The following is a 23,295-nucleotide window of genomic DNA, read 5'->3' on the forward strand; positions in this document are numbered from 1 at the left end:
GAAAAAAAAAAACACAAAACAGAACTTGCAAGGCTATTTTCTCCTTCACAGGAGACTGACTGTTTTAACTCATTTTCCATTCCAGTCAGTATTTTCATATACGTTTAAAGTACAACAAGACGATCCTCAATTGATTTAGTCTATTTTTGGGTTGTTGTTTTGTTTTTTTTGCTTAATGTCCGTGGTATTCGCTGTTGGCAGCAAATGGGCAGAAATCCAGCAACCCCTCCTGACACGCATTAGCCTGAAGGACTGTGAAAGAGGCGAAGGCATCACCTGCATTCAGCCTTTAATTAAAGGCTACTGAGGGCAATGAACGACGGGAATAACACACACAGACAGAGTGCAGCTTTAAAAGCAGGCAGTTCGATGCTGAGACAACCAGATGTCGATGTTTTTAACACCTGAAATAACATTTTGCTTTAAATTGCATCCTTTAATGACTTGTCCTCCATATGGAGGCTGATTAGAAGATGCTTAAACACGGATCACAAAGTGGAGCTGTTGGAGAGCATGCACTAAGCAGAAAATCGATCTTTCTTTAGGCACGGAGAGATTTAAAAAAAAAAAAAAAAATTCAAAGGCAAAAACCACCTTTGATTCAATTCTGCCGTATGGAAGACGACAAACTAAATGAATCACAACATTCACAAATATCAGGACCTAAAATTGTGCTGGAAAACACTGCTACCATAATGGTTTTAAGCGTGTTGACATTGACAAATGGAGCGCTAAGTTCAAACTTAGCCTAGTTATAATGTAATTATGTGCGTATTAGGAGCTTAGTGTACAGAAAAATGGCCTCTGTGAGTGTTTTACTATGATATACTAAGCTATGTAATACAACTGCTACACTAATGTGTAAATAGCATTTTACTGTTGTAGCTGATTCGGGTGTAGCTAGCTGTAGCTTTAAAGGCGTATTACTGCTGGGTTGTTCAATCTATCCCAATGCATCATATTTTATACGTTCATCCTATAATTTGTATGTGCAATCTTAATTTGTGAGGTCACGAGTGTCTATAGCTGAGTTGTAAATACAATATTTCACACTGGGTTGTTGTGGAGTAGTGTAAAGCATAAAAATAAAATACTCTAGTAAGGTACAAGTCGCTCAGATTTGTACTTTGGTACAATACTTGGATGTACTTTATCCGACACGGGTTGTTACTTTATTACACTTACAGCTGCCAGGTGGAACTGTTGAGTAGCAAACTGGCAGTTAGTTAGTTAATATGACACATTTGCATTAAAGAATAAAAGAGGTACTATTGAATAAGGCTGACACATCTGACCTGACACTGATGAAATCTGTTTGAATATGACGTCAATTGGGAAGATATGTCCCAAAAACAACACAACACCGACCTAATAATGTAAGATACTGTAGGTTAGCATCATCTAACATTTCCCACTTATCCTCAACTGCATGAATACACTCGTTTCTCCATGGATGCATTTCTAAATAAATTAAATACATTCTAAAGTAAAATCACGTCGGACTACATTTACAGAAGAGGTTAATATTTAGATGTGAGATGGTGTCAGACTTTAGTCTTTTCAGACTCTTTTCAGGCGCCGTGTCCCTCCCCTCTCGCTATCTCTGCTGTCGGGGCTAAGCGCCGCCCAGAACGGTAGTGATTGGTTTAATGTAGTAAGTAACGACAACAACACTGTCAGTGCGTTCACATGATACAAGCCTTCCGTGACCGCACCTCCCCCCCCCCCCCCTCCTCCAAGCAGTGGCTAGTTGCCAAGGAGGACACGGAAAATTAGAAAAACATGATTGACTCTTCGGAGGTAATTATCTTCACTCGAGTTTCTGCTTAAGTCTGCAGACACCACAATCTTCTGAACACAGCCATACTGAGAAATCCAGAGAGAGTTGTGTGGAGCTGATAGTCTTAATCAGCTTTGTAGCAATTCATTTGGCAATGACCTTAATGTAACAGACATTCATTAATATCAAAAAGTTACGCACTAAAGCTTTAAAGTGCTCATATTATGCTTTTTGGCTTTTCCCCTTTCCTTTATTGTGTTATATATCTTTTTTGTGCACGTTATAGGTTTACAAAGTGAAAAAGCCCAAAGTCCACCCCAAAGGGACTTACCATCTCCAACAGAAAACACTGTTCACAAACTGCTCCAAACAGCTCTACTGTAGTCCAGCCTTCACTTCAGAGACAAACGTGCGTCACTTTGTAACACGTTATAATGCTCGCCTAGCTGCTAGCGTGGCACGCCCTCATACTCATACTGCAACTGACTAGCTTACAGTACTTACTGCGCATGTGCGACTCCCGACAAAGATGGAACAGAAGTGAGATGTCTCACTCTGTAGCTAAAACAGAGAGCTCAACACACAGGGTGAAAAGAGGAGCTGCAGCAATGTGCAGTACAACAAAAATATGGTGTTTTTTGAAGATTAAACCACATAAACCTATTCTGGTACAACCTCTAAATACAATTATGAACCTGAAAATGAGCATAATATGAGCACTTTGAAGAAATACAAACAAGCTAAGGCGTTTTTTTCCCCCCCTGTCCCAGAAAAGATGGTGGAGTAGCCAGAACCATACTGCATCACTGTCACAGCACTGCGGAGATAAGTCTGGCAATGCGAGACTACTAAGAACTTTAAGTACTAACTTAGTGATGGACTTACAGCCCAGTCCTGATGAAAGCACAGGGGTGAGATCACGCACTCTAAATCTTTCATGGTGCTCGTTAACACAACACATAAGGAGACGAGAACAGCAACGTCGATCGTTTTAGTGCCAAAGCCTCAGTTCTCGTCAGCCCACTTGGCCGGCCTAGAAATCCTACAATTTTACAATAACAAATCACATTTTGACATGTGGGGATTTTGAGAAAAACACCAATTTCCCGCTCAGAATACCAGAGTGGCACACCCTCTTGTGTTTCAGAATGCTGAATACATGTGGTTAATTGTCATAGTGAATTAGGATTGGGCTAATGTGGTTTTTTTTTTTTTTTTTTAAAGCGGGCTGGAGGTTGCAAAGCCAACATTGGGATGCGGTCATGGGGAGAGAAAAAAACAAAAGTTGGACTTTGGTAGAACACAGGGATTTTGGAGCAAGAGCCCATTCTGGGACTTAGTTGTGCCATACAAGTAGAATGAGAGAGTATCCTGGATTTTCCCCAGCCGAACGCTAAGCTGCGGTGGCTACGCTAAGACGTCTCAAGCTTCCTGTGTAGAAATAAGAGGGTTACTTGGCATGGTGTGGTACAGCACAAATCTTTGATCCCGAATTATAGTGTCTGACCTAAAATAGATTTAGCTCGACCCGTGTTCGTGTACAAACCCTCTCCTCAGAAAGCTTGACAGCTCGCCAGCACACAGAACCGACATGTAAAAGACAGCGAATGTAGGAATCACTCATTACAGCACTACAGAAAGAAAAAAAAACTTCTACCATCAAATAAAAAAGTGATCGCTCAAATCCAATGGCTCTTTTATTTTCAAAAAGCTTCACTTAAGTATTTACAGTTTGTGCAAAAACATTTAAAAGGTTTTCAAGGACTTTACATTGTAAGTTCAACCTCAAGGCACATACATGGAACAACATCAATATTTCATCATGAGAACAGAAATTTAACTTTGGTTCCTAAGAAAACTCTTGTGTGGATGGCGTTAACGTTAACACTGCAGCGTCTCCGATGAGAAGCCAGGATGGCAAAGTATCCCAAACACAGCCGTTTTACATGCACTGTAAGTTTCCAGCCTTCCTTCTCTTAAACCTTCCTGTATGGTTGCTCGTATTGTACCTCAACCGCCACTGGGGTGAATGCATGGAAAAAAAAATAAAAGAAAAAATAATAAAAGAAATCCCAAACCTTGTATGATTAAAAAAATAAAGGCTATGAGGCTAAATACAGCACATGCAAAAATCCTTGAATGAATGTTACTGGCTAATAGTTATTTGCAGTGCAAGTTGTCGCCTGCAGGAAGAAAAAAAGATGACTTTAAACATTTTTTCAACCACTTGCGTGTGTGTGTGTGTGTGTTTTGTCTGAATTGACCCGTCGGAGAGATTAAACACAATTATTTTTTAACATGATTCAAACGAGCTTTAAGGGAAATTACTTCTCGGCACCCAGAAACGGTAATAATCTGACGCTAGCAGTCTGTAATGCGTTTTGGTGTAATTCCATTGGTCACGGCACCGCAGCCGCGTTTCTTTCATCGAGCGAGTAGAAAATGAAGAGTAATGTACTCTGCAAAAAAAAAAAAAAAACACCAAGGCTTCCCGCCCACCCCCCCCCTGTCTGTCTGGATGAATCATTAGCCATGCACTGCTTAAGGTCTGGCACTATGGATGAACAGTCTCTGGTTAGCTACCGTGTGTCATGCTTAGTGTTGTTTCTTCCTGTTAATACTGTTATTGTATTGCCGCCGCCGCAGAATGTTGGAGGAAATGTGCTTTCTTTTCAGCATTCTTGTTGCCGTCTTTTAATGTCTCATCTTTTCTTCCTCCCACTTAACTCTCTCTCTCTCTCTCTTTCTGGGTAATCATTCAGTTCTGCATAAAAGGTAAGGCAAATATCTGTCTCCGTTACACATTCACAGACAGGTGAGATGCTATATGTTGCAACAGTTTGACCCCCCCCCCACTCGTTTGATCAGCATGTGACTTAAAATAGGGCATAACAAAGAATAATAAACAATATTTGACGTAACATGTTCAAGTGTTGCTGCGTGGGGTTATGGTCAGCTGTGGATATTAGTACAAAAAAAAATTGAAAAAATAAAATAAAGGTTCAAATTAAAAAGTGGGGATGCTTTGATAACCACAGAAGATCTTATTGTTAATGAACCCAACATGAAAAAATGATCCATCTAAACACGTCATGTGTTGAAGTACCGAGTCTTAAAATCTTATTTTGCTTAAAACAAGTTTCCTTCCCCCCCGCCAGGGGAAGGAGCTCATTACAATCATTCATTTGTTGCAATGCAAATCAACTTTTTTTTAACATCATTACTTATTTTTCACTTAAAGGTGCAGTAGGTAAGACTTATACAACTAACTTTCTGTCATATTTGCTGAAACTGACCCTATGTTCCAGTAGAACTACATGAAGCAGGTCATTAAAAAAAATAAAAAAATAAATCCGGCTCCTCTGGCTCCACCTACAGCCTGTAGTGCGATTTGCAAAAATCCACCGCTCCCTGTTCAGATGCACCAATCAGGGCCAAGGGGGGGTGTCTAACTGCGTGTCAATCGCTGCTCATGCACACGCATCCATTCTCCCTTGTGGGGGGGAGGGGTTTAGGCCTTTAGCAGAAAGGGGGGAGGGACTGAGAAGTTGTCGATGTTCACATTTTTTTGGCTAAGTCCTGGATCTTCACAATCCTACCTACAGCACCTTTAAAGGAATAGTTTGACACACAGAAGATTGATACCGTCCATGTATGTTATGTACAGTAAATATAAAGCTACAACCAGCAGCCAGTTAGCTTAGCTTAGCATAAAGACTTGGAACAGGGGGGTAAACAGTTTAGCCTGGCCCTGTCCAAAGGTACCAAAATCAACCTCCCAGCACCTCGAAAGCTCACTCATTAACACATTACATCTTGTTCGTTTAACCCGTACAAACAGCGTCAAAGTGACATTTTGTGGTTTTACAGCAGATGTTCTTACCTTTATTTCCCTTTTTTTCCTGTCTTAATGCTAAGCTAACCTAACCAGCTTATTAGCAGTAGCTTCATATTTAGCATACAGACATCAGAGTGGTATCAATCTTCTCATACAGTATAACTTACGGCAAGAATGCGAATGAGAGTATTTTCCCAAAACTGAACTATTGCTTCAAAGAGATTTTGGATTTTTAACACATTTGCTTCTAATAAAGGAAATCCAACAAACAGGTCCGTCAGTTGTCTTATTGAAAACAAGATTTTAAGACATAATATGACACCAAATGACACGTTAAGACAGATTTCATTCAGTCATTGTGTTTGTTCATGTTTAGAATCTTGTCTGGGTTGAACCGATTTTCAACACTGCATTGGGCATGTGAAAGTCCAGGAGATAATGATCGGAGCTATTGCTGGAATTACAGTTAAGTGCAGCTACTTTATTTTTATTTATTTATTTATTTTAGATATTCCCGACGGCGGAGGTAAATCCTCTCAGAGATAACCACGAATCACTCTGGAATAACTTGATTTCAAGCCCTTTAAAGCCATTTCACTTCAAATGTCTGGCCCGGTTTGTGTTGATTCTCTACCGTGCACAGTGTGTCCAAGCAGCTCTGCCTCACAAAGAGTTAACAAACTCGCTCTCCCAGCGTGAGCTCTATGCAGCCAAGTGAAAATAAGGTCTACATACTTTTCTCCCTTTTTTGGTCGAGGATTATGAGGAGGGGGGGAAAGGGGGGCGTAGGGGTCTACGGTGGGAAATCTTTAAGCTTGGCCCCTCAAAATAAAATCTTGTCAAATCAAATAGTCTTCTTAAGAAGTGCATAATGAAGACCTCTCACTGGCACCTCGCGCGCAAAGAGCTGCCGCCGCAGCCTGCGAGCTGAAGGGAAAAGGGTTTTAATGGAGCCCATGCAGGGATCAAAAGTGCAGAGACAGACAGGGAGAGAAAGACAGAAAATGAGGGTAGATAGGGTCGAGCGTCGTTGCCATCATCATCATCATCGCAGGGATTAATGGTGTGCAGTGAGCAGGTGCATTGTTCAGGCGAGCCAAGCATAAATGAAGTAGACAGTTTTCTTAATGTACACAAAAGGGCTAAATGATGAGACGCTAGATGAGCTGCTCAGTCACAGGCGCTCGGCATTGTGAGGATGATGGGCGGAGCGCGATCCCATTGTTGTAATTTCCTAATTTATCAAAAAGCCTAATGAACGCTGGACATGGTTGAAATAAGTGGGTGTATAATTATCATTTGTGTGCATATATGCTTTCTCATCTTCACGCACGCACACACACGCACACGTACACACGCAGGAAACACTACATGATAGACCACAGTTGTGAAAATCCATATCATTTAGCCACCAAACACGGGAAAACACTGTTAGTTTTAAATGATTCCACATCATTAAGTAGCTCGATGAGCAATAATACTCCAAACAATGCTGTTTGAGCATGAGTAATGTCGTCTGGGTAATGGACTCCAGGGGAATGGTGGAGGTAAAGTGATCTATGCAGCTTCTCCCCCCCCCCCTTCTCTCTGTCTGCCTTGCCCTCTGTTCCTCTGTCTCTGTCCCACACACGACGCTGAGGGAAACTGCCCCCTTGTGGCCTCATTTGCCAAAACAGGGTGGTTTGGTGGGTGGGGGGTGGGAGCAGAACAAATTAGGGAATTTCTTCAAAAGGATCTGCGAGTCTCAGCACAGCCATGCACCTCAGTTGTTCCCTTTTTAAACCCATGTTAATAATTACACCTCCTCACTAAAAAAAAACAAACACACACACATACACAAATGTGCTGAAAATGACACATCCTTTTTTTTTTTTTCCAGAGTTTTCCAAAAAAAAGTGTCTCTTGACTAAGCCCACCTTTGCTCCACTGTAAACAAGTCGAACAAAGATGCTTTTAGTGTATAGGCACTTTTGGGAAATCTCAGCCCAGGCTTTTCAGCAGCACTGATGACATTCTCCCGACACCCACAATCCCTTCCGTCCATGTGATCACCACCTCTGCTCATTTCCTGCCTCGCTTCCATTAATAAGAAAGTGCACTTCAGTTCTTTTTTTTTTTTTACATACATACCACCAATGAACCAGTGCTATATTTCCACAGCGCTCTAATCAGCAGTGTTTGGATTTCCCCCTGTGCTGTGTTGTCTTTACTACCGTTCTGTTCTGTTGTACCGGGGACTTTGCAGTGTTTCAAAGAGCAAAAAAAAAAAAAAAAGAAAAAGGCCATATTTTTGCTTCTGTGGTTAGCAAAAGATCCCAGCCCTCTAAGCGCCCCAAACATTTCCGAGGCTGACAGCATCCGTCAGAAACTACACCCAGGGTGCCGTGATTGTACAAATCCGTGTTCATGTACAGTACTGACCATTAAAACAACGTTCAAAACCCTGCTGGTTATAAAAAAAAAAAGAAACACTTGTATCTCTTTTCCTAAGAATACAAAAGATAGCAGAGAATCCCACATTATTATCCACAGTATAAATTACATCGTAGACAGAACTTGGAAATATATATAGTACAGTTATATTTCACTAGAATTTCTATGCTTTTTTGTTGTCTTCACAAACGCTGTGTGTGTGTGTGTGTGTGTGTATGTATGCACATTTTAAGTGTTTCTGGTATGTGTGTGTGTGTGTATTTGCGTGTGAATGCGGCTGTACTATTTGCCGCTGCATCACGTGTGGCAGAACTCTGTACTGGGCACGTTGCTGCTCTTGCAGTAAGCTATGCTGTTGTTACTGAGGTGACAGTCTCTAAATCCGATGCCCCCGTTGGGCGTGTAGATGGGCTGAATGCGGAAATCTCCCTTGAGCAGCTGCTCATTGTTCAGCGCCACTATCTGGAAACTGGTCTCGGTCATCTCCAGAATGGAGTTATCCTTCTTGGTTCCAGCCTCGCCGTAGTCGTCTTTTCTCCTGCCCCGGTTGTATTTCCACTTGGTCGAAGACGACCGGCTCTTCCTGTGCATGTGCCAGCAGAACAGGCTGAGCAGCGTTAACAGGATGATGAGCACCGCCCCGCCTATGATCGCAGCCATGAGCAGCGTGGAGTTGATGCTCTCCTGTGGAGCTTGCTCACCGGGAGCCTTAGTAGACACAACAGCTTTGGTCCTGGCCTCGGAGCATATAGTATCCTCTCCGGGCCTGTAGGAGTTTAGGGTGTCCAGCACATGCACGCAGATCCGATACACAGATCGGGGCTCCAGGTTGGTGAGGCTAGTACGCCGCCGGTCCCCGCTCACCGTCCTCTCCCGCATTCCTTCGTTTATTTGGCTTTGGCCCCTTTTGACCCAAGTTACTTTGTAGGCCGTGACGGTGAAATAGGAAGCCCAGCTCACCTCGATGCTGGTGGAGTTGACCACGTGGAAGGAGATCTGAAGGGGGTCCTCGTAAGGAGGCAGGGGCCCAGCGGGGTTGTTATGGATCGGAGGTAAGGGAGGGGAGGGTGAGTCAAAGACGTACGGGATGGATGTGGTGATGAGGGTGGAGATCATGGTAGTGATGGCGGTGGTTGTGGGCGGGGGAGGGGGCGTGGAGCGGAGGGTGGGCCAGGGTGGCTGGTCGGCGTCGACCGGGCACTCTATGATATCCAGCGTGAGCTCTCGGATCGCCATGCCGCGCACCTTGTCCGGACTCAGGCACACGAACCCTCGCGCGTTGACGGAGGAGGGCAAAGACTTCAGCCACACCACCACCCACTTCACAGCGCAGTCACAACGCCAGGGGTTGTTTCGCACTATGAGATGCTTGAGGCTCGACAGGCCGTCGAACACGCCCTGTGTGAGAGTCTGAAGCTGGTTGCTGGAGACGTCCAGTTTTTCCAGACGGTTTAGGTCGGCGAAGGCCGCCACAGGAATCTGGTCGATCTGGTTCTCCTGCAGGCTCAATTTGACGAGTGACTGGCTGGGCAGGAGGGGAGGGGGGAAGGTGAGGGAGTTGCGGGCCAGGGCCAGCTCACGGAGGGTCGCCAGTTCCTGGAAGGTCCCTGGTGCGATGCCCTCGTCCGTGAGCAGGTTCCCGTCCAGCAGGAGGCGCTGTAGGCGGGTCACATTCTGAAAGGCCTCCTCTGCGATGTGAGCGATGCGGTTCTCGTCCAACCGCAGCTCTTTTAAGTCCTCTGGAAGGCCAATGGGAACGCTGCTTAAGTGGTTCTTGGTGAGGAAGAGGAGTTTGAGGCTTACCGCCTCCCTAAAGGCGCCTTCTTCCACCCCCACTGTGGAGATGGAGTTATCATCGAGGTGCAGCTCCTCCAGTTGAGTCAGCTGGGCCAGGGCTGCCTTGGAGATGGTTTGGATGTTGTTCTCCTGGAGATGCAGGACCCTGGTGTTTTTGGGCAGATTGATGGGAAACTCGTCCAACTGGTTGCCGTAAAGATACACAGTCTCCACTGTGGCCACATTGTGAAGTTCCACGGGGAAGCCAGCATTGTTTATCTGGTTGTTATGTAGGAAGAGGACCTTGAAGCCCTCCTGTATCCCCAGAGGCACTGATGTCAGGCTGCGCTCGTTGCAGTACACAAACGGTTTGTCACAACGACACTCGTCCGGGCAAGAGGCACCCGGGCTGAATTGCATTTGGAGGCTTAGGATAACAGTCAACCAAAATTGCAAGAATGAAGCCCAATCTTTATTCCAAGGTCCAGCCAGAAACTCCATAGTGGAAAAAACAAAACAGGAAAAGGGAAACCAACAATAAAAAAAAAAATAATAATAAAAACTTGGAGGGCAGAAAGGCAATGACGTAATATATCCACCAAAAAGCCGACCCACAAAAAGTCCAACTAGGAGAGTTCGGTAATGATGTAGTTAGCTGGGAAAGGAGAAGGAAACCGTGGGAGTAATCCTGTAAATGCTAGTCCTCAGTCGAAGAGCGATGGTCTCATTAGTGGTGGCTGGTCCTCTGACTGACTCCATCCATGCTGAGACATCAGACCGTGGCAGGACTCTTCACTCGCTGCTCCATGCAGAGCTCAGCCAGGGCCAATTTGAAGCCACGCAGTAGAGAGCCACCGCAGGCTCCACTTGCCTGTCCGTCACACACTGCTGGTCCCCGACCAGGGCAGAGTCCAAGGGGGGTGACATTTGGATCCAGAGACCTGCGGGAAAACAAAGAAATGCTGGATTAGTATATTTAAGGGTGGCCTGTTTCTCGGAAAAAAAAGGTGCCTCTCTTCTTCTTCCTCCTCCCTTCTATGAAGCCGTATTTGACATACAAACATGCACGCACACGCACACGCACACACACACACACACACACACACACACACACACCAACTGTCTTTCCATCCCTCTACCGCTCTCTTTCCCTCCTCCCCAAACAAAAAGACAGTCACAAAACATACCGTTGCCGATGTCAAATGTATGCACTGTCTATTAAAAAAAATAAAAAAGTCAAGCCATCTGATAAATATTCAGAACAGCTCTTGCACATCCGGTTTCACAGACATAAAGAAGGCTTTTATTCCTTCTGCTCTATCAAAGGAGGGAATAGAGCACTGCAGCGACACACACACATGCACAAATTCACCACGGTTCCAAGCAACATCAACGCTGCTTAATGGAAAACATGCTAAAAAAGAGAGATAAGGCCAATGAAGACATCCCCTCTTTGTGTGCCAACATGGATGCATACACAAGACATTTCCTGGAAGAACAAAAAGACGGAACACAAGACAAGTGATGTCTTTTTTCTCCCCTGTCTGCTTGAGCAGACATTGCGGGCAGAGGGCCCAGGAGTAAACACACAAGTGCTTACAGTAAACAGAGGCGTTTGTCTTGCCGGTGGCCTAAGGAGAAGCTCGTTATTACGCGTAGGCCTGAACACACCATAGCCAAACTGAAGAGTTGAGGCTGTGGAGGAGTGGAATTACGAAGTAAAAGAGAAGCAATCCAGAGACCCTGCGTGTCGGCTCCTCCTCTCGCTAGAGTGACACGCACGAGCTGTCAAATCAAATGGGATTGGAAAATAATTTAGTCCCTTCACCTGCAATAAATGATCGATGCGGGCTATTTTTCAGCATGGGGAGGCTTGTAGTAAAGCACCAAGGCCACTGGATTACAGTAGACCCCCAGATCCATTATTCCAAGTTTTATGATCCATCAAAGACACACACACACACACACACAAACACACATGATTGAAAGATACTGCCTGTCATCGGTGGCTTTCAGCTCAACTGAAGCTCCGCCCTTAGTCAATGTTGGATGACACAATAATGGGAAGGACGGGGTTGAATGTTAAGAACAGGAACGGCCATGAGCGTTCAAGGAGCAGGAGTAGCCAGTTAGCCACATCATTCAGAAAATAACCAGCATTCTTCTCAGGTTAAATGTTTTTTCTTTAGATTTTCACATTATGTCTAGCAGCCATGACAGGGAACTATGTTTTGTACATGTCAAATAAAAATGAGTAAGTAAAAGGAAATCCGACGACATGCAGTGGGCTCCTTGTGGCCGAGATGGAGAGAGACAATCCTTTGACACACATCTAGGATGTGATCTAGGCTACTTTTCTAAATTGAAAGAGCTAAATTTAATCAAATAAGCTTCTTGGGGGGGGTATGAGTAACCACATGAGGCGATAAAAACGTGCTGCCACAGCAGCAGAATCAACAGCAGAAGGCAGCAGCATCAAGATTATTACAGCTGCATGCATAAAATGTCACCAAGAAACCAAACAATGAGCTCAGAAAGACACACAACATCGAGTCGGTCTTCACTTGACAACACCAAACCTGATCAACCATGGACATGGATAGATAAAAAAAAAGGGGGACAGTGACAGACTTCCCCCCCCCCCCCCGCTTTCTTTTCTTTTCTTTCATTTTGATTTCATTTCCAGCCGAGGGAGCACAGTTTCTCCCCGCGCCGGATGAACGCTGTGATATGTGGCCAGGACAATCGGATTAGAACTAGGACTTAGCGACAGAAACGCAATTAAAAGTTTAAAATGGATCGGGTATTTAAGAGGCGATAAGAGGCGGATCAGGTGTACTTCAAAGCCTGACCAGTGAGCGCTGTTCATTTGAGTGAATTATTTCAAAGGAGGGGGATTAAAAACCGTGCAGTGCATTGAGAGTGAAAGAAGCCCTTAAAAAAATAAATAAAAAATAAAGTCAGGTTCTCTCCCGGGTGAAAAATGTGGAGCGGTGCGCTTTGTAGTGCAGTAATCTTTAACTCAATGGAACATGTAATTAACCTACAAATAAATTATCTAACTATTTTAATTAATTAAAAAGTCACCGAGAATTGGTCGATTCATGTCAGCGTATAGCAAGACCCTTGGAGCTGTAAGTTACACCGGTGAAAACATATGTTTGGATCTAGGTGCTTGATTTATATATATATATATATATATATATATATATATATATATATATATATATATATATATATATATATATACGGTCCGTATTTTAAATGTCAATTCAGAAAAAAAAGATTGATATAGCGTGTGTTTTCCCCTCTACATTTCTCTCCAACTATGTCCTGGTTTTTATTGAGAAACATCCACTGTACCTTTGGCGAGCCTTTATCCATTACACAACCTTCTACCGCGTTCAACTTTTCCCCTTTTCTCCGAGCCTCTGTCCTTCATGCGGCGGTCCTGCTGTATGCCCGTGCGTAAAGCTCCGTTCGGTAACGCCGGTGCGAGTCGGTTCCGATGAGCAGCGTGAACCTGGTGAGGCTACGGAACAGCATATTTGCCTGCACGGGTCGCCCCCTCGGCTCGGTTGTGGCTGCGCGTCCGTCCGCACCACTGTCCACACTTGGGAGTGGGTGGTGTGTGTGTGTGTGTGTGTGTGTGGGAGGGAGGGGGGGGGGGGTTGTTTCTCAGCTCCCGGGCGCTTCACAACGCAGCTCCTCCGCTTTTAACTCGAAGAGAGCGGCGGCAGGGTGATCGCAGCGCCCACCTCTCCCCTTCCACAGTCTGGCCGAACGGTGAGGACGCACTCGCCGAAGTGTCCGCCCCGGGCCATGGCCGCAGCTGCGTCCGTCCGGTGCGCTGTTTCAGTGGGGGAGAGAGAGCTCAAAACTTGCCTTTTAGTATCTACAGTACGCAGCTCGGAGCCGGACTCCCTGCGAGTTGTTTTCTTAGATGGATTCAGTTGATAGTGCGACGTGTGTGCTCTGCTCACCTCTCTCTCTCTCTCTCTCTCTCTCTCTCTCTCTCTCCCCCCCCTCCCCTCCTGTCCCTCCTCCTCAGAATAAAGAATGCATCTCCTCCAGCAGCTCCTCCAGCAGCTCCGTGATGGCTTTAAGCCACAGATCCTCCCTGCTGCTGCCCTCACACTGCAGAAAATAGTTAGTCTCTCATACACCTTTGTAGGTCTGAGCTTTCATTGGCATTTTTAATCCGAAGGTTGTTGTGATGGATAAAGGCTCGCCAAAAGGTACAGCGGATGTTTCTCGATAACCCAATGCAGGACATAGTTGGAGAGACATGTAGAGGGAAACACACGCTGTATCAGCCTTTTCGGATTCAATTCTGAATAACATTTATTATATGGACCGTAGCCTATATTAACCAAGCACCCATACAAACAGATCCAAACCTATGTTTTCACCGATGTAACTTATAGCTCCAAACTATCAAAGATAGTCATACGCTGACGATCACAACAAGCCATGAATACGGCTCGCTACAGGACAGAGTCCTTAAATTCTACAGGTTATTTACGGTGAGACTACATAACCGGGGTCGCAAAGTGTACCTGGAGGACCTAATTATCTATAGTTTCTGTTGGAATATTTTAGGCCTGCTGTAAGATGTTTTTTTAAGGACCACTAACCCCCAGTTACAGCGGGATAATTAGCCCCGAGTGAAAAGCACAGTCTCATCTTTACTTCCCTTACTTTCTCCCGGTGATTTGAAGCATTTAGACACAGCCAAAGTCATTCCATCTGACAACACTGCTTCCTCGCGCTGATACTGATTCAGCAGTGCACTCCCGCCCTGCCCACACTCTTCAGGTCGCTCACGCGCACACAGCCGCGCGCGCAAACAGACACGTTTGCATCTCGTTGCAGGCCTACTCACTATCTCTTTAGACTGCTCATTCCTTTTCACATCAAATCTAACACACACACACACACACACACACACACACACACACACACACACACACACTTTAACGTTTCAAGTTGAACTGACATTAAAGTTAGACTGTAGCCTAGCCTAGCCAGTGGTGTAGTATTGTATTGTATTATTATTATATATATATATATGGAACTTTCTTAGTGGATACTGCGTATACCAGCGTATCACGTAGACTACACCACTGAGCCTAGCCTAACTTTACAAACTTACCAATTAAAGTTTGAACTCTTTAGCAATAAAACATGCTTTTGCCCAATTTACTTCAGTCTGAGGTTTGACTGTTAGCTTAGGGTAGCTATGTTAGCAAACTTAGGATAGATATTGCTGTATAACTGATATTACAAAAATCAATTTGTGGACTTTAAGACTCGTTTTTCACTTGCGCAACGCCATTATCCTGCAACTACAGTTGCTGCTGTTCAGTAAAAGTAGTCTTACTTTAAAATTCACCTTTGCTCAGAAATGGGCATGGCTATATCTTTGGTGTAAGTCACCAAGTCCTATCACTATACCATATTATATGGATTCTTTGGAGAATGAAGTGATATTTGCTGATATCGATATGATTTAGATTGGATTCAGGGGCCTGCGATCCATATGAGACCATATCATACGCCCAGTTACATTTATATCAACTCACAAACACAACTAAAAACAGATTTGGCCATTTTAACCAAAAAGAATAAATGTTTTCGTTGAGTTATTTTACTTATTGTAGTGATAGGACGTGAATTTGTGGTAGGCCTACCAACTGACAACGCCATGTGGCTAACGTTACAAAGCCAGACCAATAGCTTCCATTAGCTAGCTAGTTTCTACTTTCCGAGTGAAATACAAACTTAACAGCACAATAGTTCCTCCCAAATGTTGAATGTCATGTAGGGTCTCCTAGCAATGCTGGCTATCAAATGTCAGCCATCGTTGCCATGGGGAAATGCCACCCAGAGGCTTGAAGCTTTAACATTTCCACAAATATGTCCTAAACTGTTTTATCCTCTTGAGATAGAAAAGTATGTACAATAGCAACAGTATCATATAGATGTATATTCCTTAACACAGGAAAGGGCATGCAAATTACTTACAGAAGAGATCAGGACTCAGATTTCAGTTTGCCTTTAACAAAACCCAAAAAAAAAATACTGAAGCTGTCATGTTCTGAGTTTCCCATGTTTATAGCTAAAGCCCGGGTCAGAAAGGCACACAGCAGTCACATGATCCCCACGGGTCAGCAGGTGCACGTTTTGCCTTTGATCTGCACTTTCCGTTGCCAAATGGTATTAATGTAGCTCTTTGACTCCTGGTGACCCACTTCCACATAGATAACTCGTAAAAACTTTCCGAACAAATGATGTGGCTCCCGCTCAAAATCGCCAATGTCGTTTTGTCCAATCAGGCGGGCCGGAGCGCGTGCCATTGAAAGTCTTCTGATACGTCCACTCCCCGCGAGATGACAGGGTTGTTCCCAGTGTTTGCCTTTCATGTTTCATTTTGGCTGCCACGTCCCCCCCCTCCCGAGATGGACGGCCGCTGCGAGGCCCAGTCCGCAACATTTAATTCCTTCATAAATCAAGCTTCTGTGCTGTCTTCATGAATTATTGATTGAGTGAATTTAGAGGAAACAGCCTATTTTTATTTTCTCCTTGATGGACATGTTTTGCAGTAGTGTGCTCTTTTCCTGGTCAGCGCAGCATTATGGAATGTCTCTTTCTGGCATGCAAATGGGGACAAAATGACAGACACTTAAACAGGCGATAGGAGTGCCTATATAGGCAAATAGGGTCAAGCTGTTATCCGGCATGTTAAAGTGCCCATATTATGAAAAAAATCACTTTTTCTGGGATTTGGGGTGTTATTTTGTGTATCTGGTGCTTCCACACGCATACAAACTTTGAAAAAAAACATCCATGCTGTTTTGAGTGAGATACGGGTTTCTGAATGTGCCCTGCCTTCAGTCTCCGGGTGAGCTGGTCAAAATCTGCACGGCTTTCTACGTCACTAGCCGAGACGAGGGGCCTAGGGGGCTAACCCTTAGCATGCTAGCTCGTTCTCAATGGCAAAACACTGCTACAACACACACAAATTCACCCTAATCTACAAAATAAATTGTATAGCACTACTTACATGTCCCTGTTCTGCAGGTATTCCACACAAAGTTGGAAGTGCGCCCTAGTTTAGAAGAAGTCTCCCGGCTAATCCTGCCTTGTACAGGCCGAAGTTGGAGAAACGGCTAGCTAGCTCATGTAATCCTTACCTAGCTACTGCGCATGTGCGACTGACAACAAAGATGTTACAGAAGTTGCGAGGTCTCACTCTGTAGCTAAAACAGAGACCTGACACAGGGTGAAAAGAGGAGCTGCAGCAGTGTGCAGTACAACAAAAATATGGTGTTTTTTGAAGATTAAACCATGTAAACCTATTCTGATACAATCTCAAATTACAATTATGAACCTGAAAATGAGCATAATATGGCCACTTTAATATGATTTTGTTCATTGTTGTCATGCAAAACAACTGAGCAGGAGTTAGATGTGAAATAGTCTGATTACATTAGATCAAAAAAATGACTTTACATTTTTGAATAAAGGTTGACTGAATGAAGGTTGGCTAAAAAAGTGAAACATCTATATTGTGATTTTTTTTAATTTGTTTTGGTAGCCTTGCTCTTAAGTTTGGTAAGGATATACTGTATAGATTTAAAGCTACAGTCGCTGTTCACGAGCAGTCTTTGTCACTGCATTACAGACCCCTCGGCTCTGATTGGTTGTTTACTTTCTGGCGAGGTGGGATCTTGCAAATGGCATTAGGAGCACCCGGAGGAGGCAGAGGAACGTGTCTTTTTCACAGATGATCTGTCTCATGTGCTACTGTCTGGATATAATCACAGTGTCAGCAAAAGAAAAAAGTTTTTTATAAAAGTGAACTACTGTGGCTTTAAGTTCTGTATTGCAGACATATTTTAGTCTACACCCTCTCTGGAATCTCAAAGTGGAATTTCCCTTTCTCTGCCTTGCCCAGAGACCTTCCCAGAGTTTTGGTGTGGCGTATTTACTCTGCACGCTTGTGTACCCTGATAAAAGTGCAGATACACATGACCCCCCGAGCACATCAAAGCATGCTCTGTCCATCTGCTCCTGTTTGGGCCCCAAACAGTGTTAAAGGAGGGTGGGAGGAGGGGGGGGAAGAAGACCGGGGATAAAGTCCACACAGATATGCAGATATGTTTATCCCTTGGTAATATTCATTCTATTCCCCCAGAGACATCATTAGCTTATCACATTTCTCCCTGCATGAATTTACATATGGACACTGAAAGGCACTTCAAAAGGTGCCTACATCATCAGTTTGTTTAAAAAAAAAACTCCACACGAGTATTGGCATGGATCTTTGAAAGAACTACATATTGCAATATATTGAAGCCATGACATAAAAAGGACCTCCCCCTGGAGATTCCAGTGGCTTAAAAACAAAATGCTGATAATGTTTAGAGCGCGCGATCAATGCGCTTATTAATTTCTAAGGCGATGTAATTATGTTTACCCCTGTTGATTATCAATCTACAGGCAACTAATGTCCCAGCATGGCTCCCAGAAGAGAGTGGCGCATTTTCACAGCCGAGGGAACTAGTGAGCCAACACCATACTGTATGTATATTTTACTCGAGGAGTGTGCTGAGAGGAGACGAGGGAGTCAGAGGAGTGAACCAACTCCTGTGCCTCTCTAGACTAAAATCTTTTCTTCCAATTTAAGATTTTTTGTATTGCTCTGTTTCTGTGCAAAGATATTGACAGATGCGGGTGAAAATGCAGTACACAAACAACAAATACAACATTTTGTAAGAGGACATCTCTAATTAGACGGCAGAATTAGACAAAAGCAACACACACACACACACACACACCAATTGCTTTGTTTCCTGTGTGAAACAGGGAATTAATTCCCCCAAAGACCTATTTCAAAAGGAAAGAAGATTCCCACACACACTTTTCATCTGTGCATTTGGTTTATTTGGTCGGTCTATGTTTCTCAAGACACGTGTCTACAAAGGAACATCGACCGACCGGATAAACCAAATGCGGAGGTGAAAAGTATGTGCAGGTATATTCGTTCTTTTTGAAAAAAAGTTAGATTAATCACAGTGGTGGAATGTAAGTAAGTACATTTACTCAAGAACTGTTCTTAAGTACAAATTTGAGGTACTGGTACTTTACATGAGTCTGTTCTTTTAATACTACTTTCTACTTCTACTCTGCTACATTTCAGAGAGAAATATTGTACTTTTTACTCCACTACATTCATCTGACAGCTTTAGTTACTAGTTACTTTGCAAATTAAGATTTTTTTTGCACCCAAAACACATGTAATACAATTAGGGCTGTCAAACGATTATTTTTTTTAATCGCTGAATTTCTATAGTTAATCGCACATTTTATCGCATGATTAAAATTCTATTATTTTGCATTTCAGAACAGTTTTTAAGTACATATTAACAATGGAAAGCAATTCTTACCAGTGGATCTTGATTGGGAATCAAATGAATGCAAAGGAAAGTTACTTTATGAACTTGATTTTAAGATTTGTAATTATTTATTTACTGTAAACAAAAGAAAAAATTTGTGAATCTGTCATTATTGCACAATTCCTCCAAGTACCAAACTAAAAAACTAAAAATCCCTATCCTTACCAGAGTCAATATAGTGTTTAGTAACTCCTAAATAATGTTGATTACTCACTGACGTCCAGTGATCACCGGTTAACGAGACAGCGTTTGCAGCACTTTGCAGCTGTTCCAGTTGGGCTACTTTCTCCGTGTGGTACAGGCTGTGTATCCGTGAAAACTACTGGTCTAGAACATGCCAACCGTAGTACGTCTTTAAGACCCGAGTCTTCTACGATGCTGACAGGTCTGCAGTTAGTTGCCACCCATTTCGCAAGAGCTGTAGTCATTTTTTGGGATTTGGTTTCATCCACAGGTCGGCAAGTAGCACTCTCCAAAATAGTGGGTAGCATGCTAGCGGGTAGCATCACGTTAACTGTACTACTATGCTTAGCTCGTAGGTGGTAGCTCAAGCTTGACGTGCTTCGGTGATATTTTAATTCGGCTTTACACAATGTGCATATGGATTTCGACTTGTCTACGAGCCGTCTGGGAGTTCTGGAAAATAAAAAGCTCCATTCAGAATTTCATTGCTGCTGTGTTTCTCCATCATGCCTGCAGCCTGCAGCAGCAGGATGTGTTACGAGGAAGTGGCAGCTTGATGATAAGTAACGGTGCTGCAAAGGGTCAAAATAGTAGCCTGTTAGGCACGACGCAAAGCCGAGTGAAGTGTAAAATAAATTAATAAATGCCAGCATGCGATTAAAACAAATTAATCGCATTGCGTCGGCCCTTAATCGCATCGCGATTAACGCGTTAACGCTGACAGCCCTAAATACAATGTTTTATTATAATTTAAACTACCCAACAATATAATCGCCTACAAGTCCAACTGAAATGATTGGCAGATAAAACACTTAGTTGATAGACAAAACTGTTTGGATCGTTTCCAGTTTCTAAAATGTGATTTTTCTGCATTGAGTACTTTTACTTTTAACACTTTATGTACATTTTCCTGATGATACTTGATACGATGATACGTAATTTCATTTAAGTAACATTTTCATTGCAGGACTTTTACTTGGAACAGAGTATTTTTTTTACAGTGTGGTTTTGATACTTTTACTTAAATAAAAGGATCTGAATACCTCTTCCACCGCTGATTAAACAACATCACCGTCCTTCCTTATTAAAGTCAAACAAATCGACTGCCTTTCATGTGAGAAATGTCAACACAGCACCGCTCCCTCCGAGCCTTCCTAATGTCACACAGGGTGTTCTATGTGCATTAAAAATGTATACGAGATTTATTTGTGAGCATTAAAATTGCTTTTAGAAGAAGTGAAACGGTCTGTCGGGCTGTCAAAAGGCCGGCGATGCTCAATCAGGGTCGTTTCATGAGTGGCAGCGAAGGCAGCACGCGCTCACATGAGCATGTGAATTATAGGGGAGGCAAAGTGAATGCAGTGTCCTGACTGAATGCTGCCCTGTGCTAATGCCAGGCTGTAAAAACACTGACTTGACAACAAGCAAGCCCCTGTAGTTCTGCTGAGGGAGGGATGGGGGAGAAAGAAGCAGAGTGAGAGGAGAGGATAAGGGGGGAAAGAGGGAGAGAGGGGAAGGTACGGGGGGGGGGAGATAGAAGGAAAAAATGGGTGCTGAGGTTTAAAATCGCTCAAAAGAGGACAGGAGGAGAGGATTGTGGATTACTGCTGTTTCTGTCATCATTGATTTAATACCTCAGACAACTGCTTAGCAATGTGTAATTGTTAAGATAAGTGGAGGCCATTTTGTTCTGACGTGCTGCTCTCTGCTATTAAAATAAATGTGGATTTGGAAGGTCTTATTCATCTCCAGTTTGTAAAGTTCAGTGCATGCATAGCAAATATATCATGGTCAAGTGAAGCCCCATTTTGTGTTTTACATATATTACCATTATATTCCAGTTACAGAGCTAAGCGTCCGATGTTCCAAAACATAAAAAAACAGATTGCTTAACAACACTTACTGCTGTATTTTCAGAATCATCAGAAAGACCCTTCTAACCATCTGGATGAGAAAATATGAAGTCTGTTGCACAAAGTCTGTTGCCAGTTTCTTAAAGGGATACTTTGCGGATTCTAATCCAGCTCTGTGTCATCTTTGTGTGGGCAGTGTGTTCAGATGAACGTTGTTTGGCTTTCCTCCGTGGCGCCAATGCACGGTGCTCGGAGCAGCCGAGGTCTGGCGTGATACGCCACATTTTGCGTCATCTGGCAGATAACTCTAGCACCACTAGCAGGTCAACATTTTGTTTTTGAAGACATGGCTTGACAACTATTGGATGGATTACCATGAAATGTGGTATTTATAGTCATGTAGTCCAGATGATGAACCCTAATGACTTTGGTGATCTCCTGACTTTTCCAATTGGTCCGAAACTTTGGTTCAGGACCAAATACATGCAAAACTAATGACTTTCCTATCGCCATCAGCTGTATTTTTTTGTTGCCAATAAGTGATAATTAGCAAATGTTAGCATGCTAACAGGTCAGCCTGATCTCATGAACCATATGTTGAGTGCGTGGTGGGAGTGTTTTAATCCAAACCACAATCTTTTTCCTAAACTTAACTAGTTGTTTCGTGGCCTAAACTTAACTTTCGTCACCGCATAACACTCACTCTTTCTTGCCTAAACTTAACCGTAATCTCCGCCGAAACGACGGGCAGCTCTGTGCTCTGTACCCGGCTCACGCGGTTACCAAACAAAACTGGCATACCGTAGCCGGTGTCGTAGAGCTGTGTAATGGCTAAAAACATCTACTAACTGCTGCCGATACGACGAGCTGTGACGGAGGTCTGTAGCTGGCGTCACGAGGCTCTGTAGCAGCTTAAAGAGCTAGCAACTGCCGCTCGGTGTCACGGAGTTCTGTTGCCGATGTCACGTGACCAGCCGGTGGTCTCCTAGTTTTCGTATGATATCATACGTTTTAGTGTGCACAACTATTCGTATGATGTCATACGAACCCATTCATGAGAATGCGTTGAACAGGTGCAACGATAGAGGTTAGAATGTAGTTACCGAACAAATCACTGAACGAAATTGGCATACTGCACAAGCATCAACACTTACAGCTAGCTATGAAGTGTTAATGTTAGGGTTAGGTGAAAAGACAGGGTTTGGGTACATGTCACTACTTATAGAATTAGTCACGTCTTCATGTATAATAAAGTATAAAGTAGATTATTTCTGCGTTTGGCCTTATATTTATTCACTACAATGTCGCGTTGTAGCAGGGTTCAGCTGTCAACTGTGTTCAACTGTTGGTGTGTTGACGTTATGCAATTTGCCCGTGGTGTTGTTCGCTAACTACAATAAGCATCTACCAAGTGCAGCCTCACAGAGCTGCTAGCATGGCTGCAGACTCTTGGTTTCTTGTTCAAAGATTGCCAGGTATACAGTTTTGCTTTGACTCAAATGTAGGGATAAGGCATTAAGAGGCACAGACTGGGGCTGTGCTCGAGTGCTGTCATTTAGACTTTCAATCAACATTTGTACTTCCATTTAGGTAATTTCCTCCATTTCCCCGGGGCTGACTTCAGACAGTTTCTCGGGAATAGATCATTGTGCTGTGTACCTATATGGGTTAATGAAGTGGAGAAAGAGTGTTGAGAAAACAATGTCATGACATGCCTGCTTGTTCACATGAGGAAAAACGGTCCTCAAGATTCATTTTTGTAACACGAAAATGCAAAGATGTGTCTCCGTGTGTAATAAGACTAGAAAGAAGCCCTTTTATTTATTTTTTTTCATTGTGCTGTGTGAGTTAGTTCCAAAACCTTTACCACTGATGTTTTATAGCTAAACATTTCTCAACTAAATCCTCACTGGAGCTTTTCCTGGAAATAGGGGTGTCATCATGTTGTCTACATTTAGTCACATATTTATG

The 23,295-nt window shown here is 43.4% G+C and overlaps 1 protein-coding gene across 3 annotated transcripts in view; it reads right to left on the reverse strand.

Annotated features, from left to right (window-relative positions):
• Positions 1 to 3,459: 3,459 nt before the first annotated feature.
• flrt2 (fibronectin leucine rich transmembrane protein 2) overlaps positions 3,460 to 23,295 on the reverse strand; it is a 61,770-nt gene continuing 41,934 nt past the window's right edge. The window contains exons 1-2 of one of the 3 annotated variants that reach the window (XM_078274271.1): positions 13,191 to 13,437; positions 3,460 to 10,768 (exon numbers count right to left, since the gene is read on the reverse strand). In XM_078274271.1, coding sequence (XP_078130397.1) covers positions 8,349 to 10,328 — 1,980 coding nt within the window. In that variant the 5' untranslated portion in view covers positions 10,329 to 10,768; positions 13,191 to 13,437 and the 3' untranslated portion in view covers positions 3,460 to 8,348. Of the gene's footprint in view, positions 10,769 to 11,655; positions 11,806 to 13,190; positions 13,438 to 23,295 lie in introns of those variants that run through there. The other 2 variants (XM_078274273.1, XM_078274272.1) reach the window with 2 other exon arrangements.

This window comes from Sander vitreus, chromosome 18 (genome assembly GCF_031162955.1).
Source record: "Sander vitreus isolate 19-12246 chromosome 18, sanVit1, whole genome shotgun sequence".
NCBI lineage: Eukaryota > Metazoa > Chordata > Actinopteri > Perciformes > Percidae > Sander > Sander vitreus.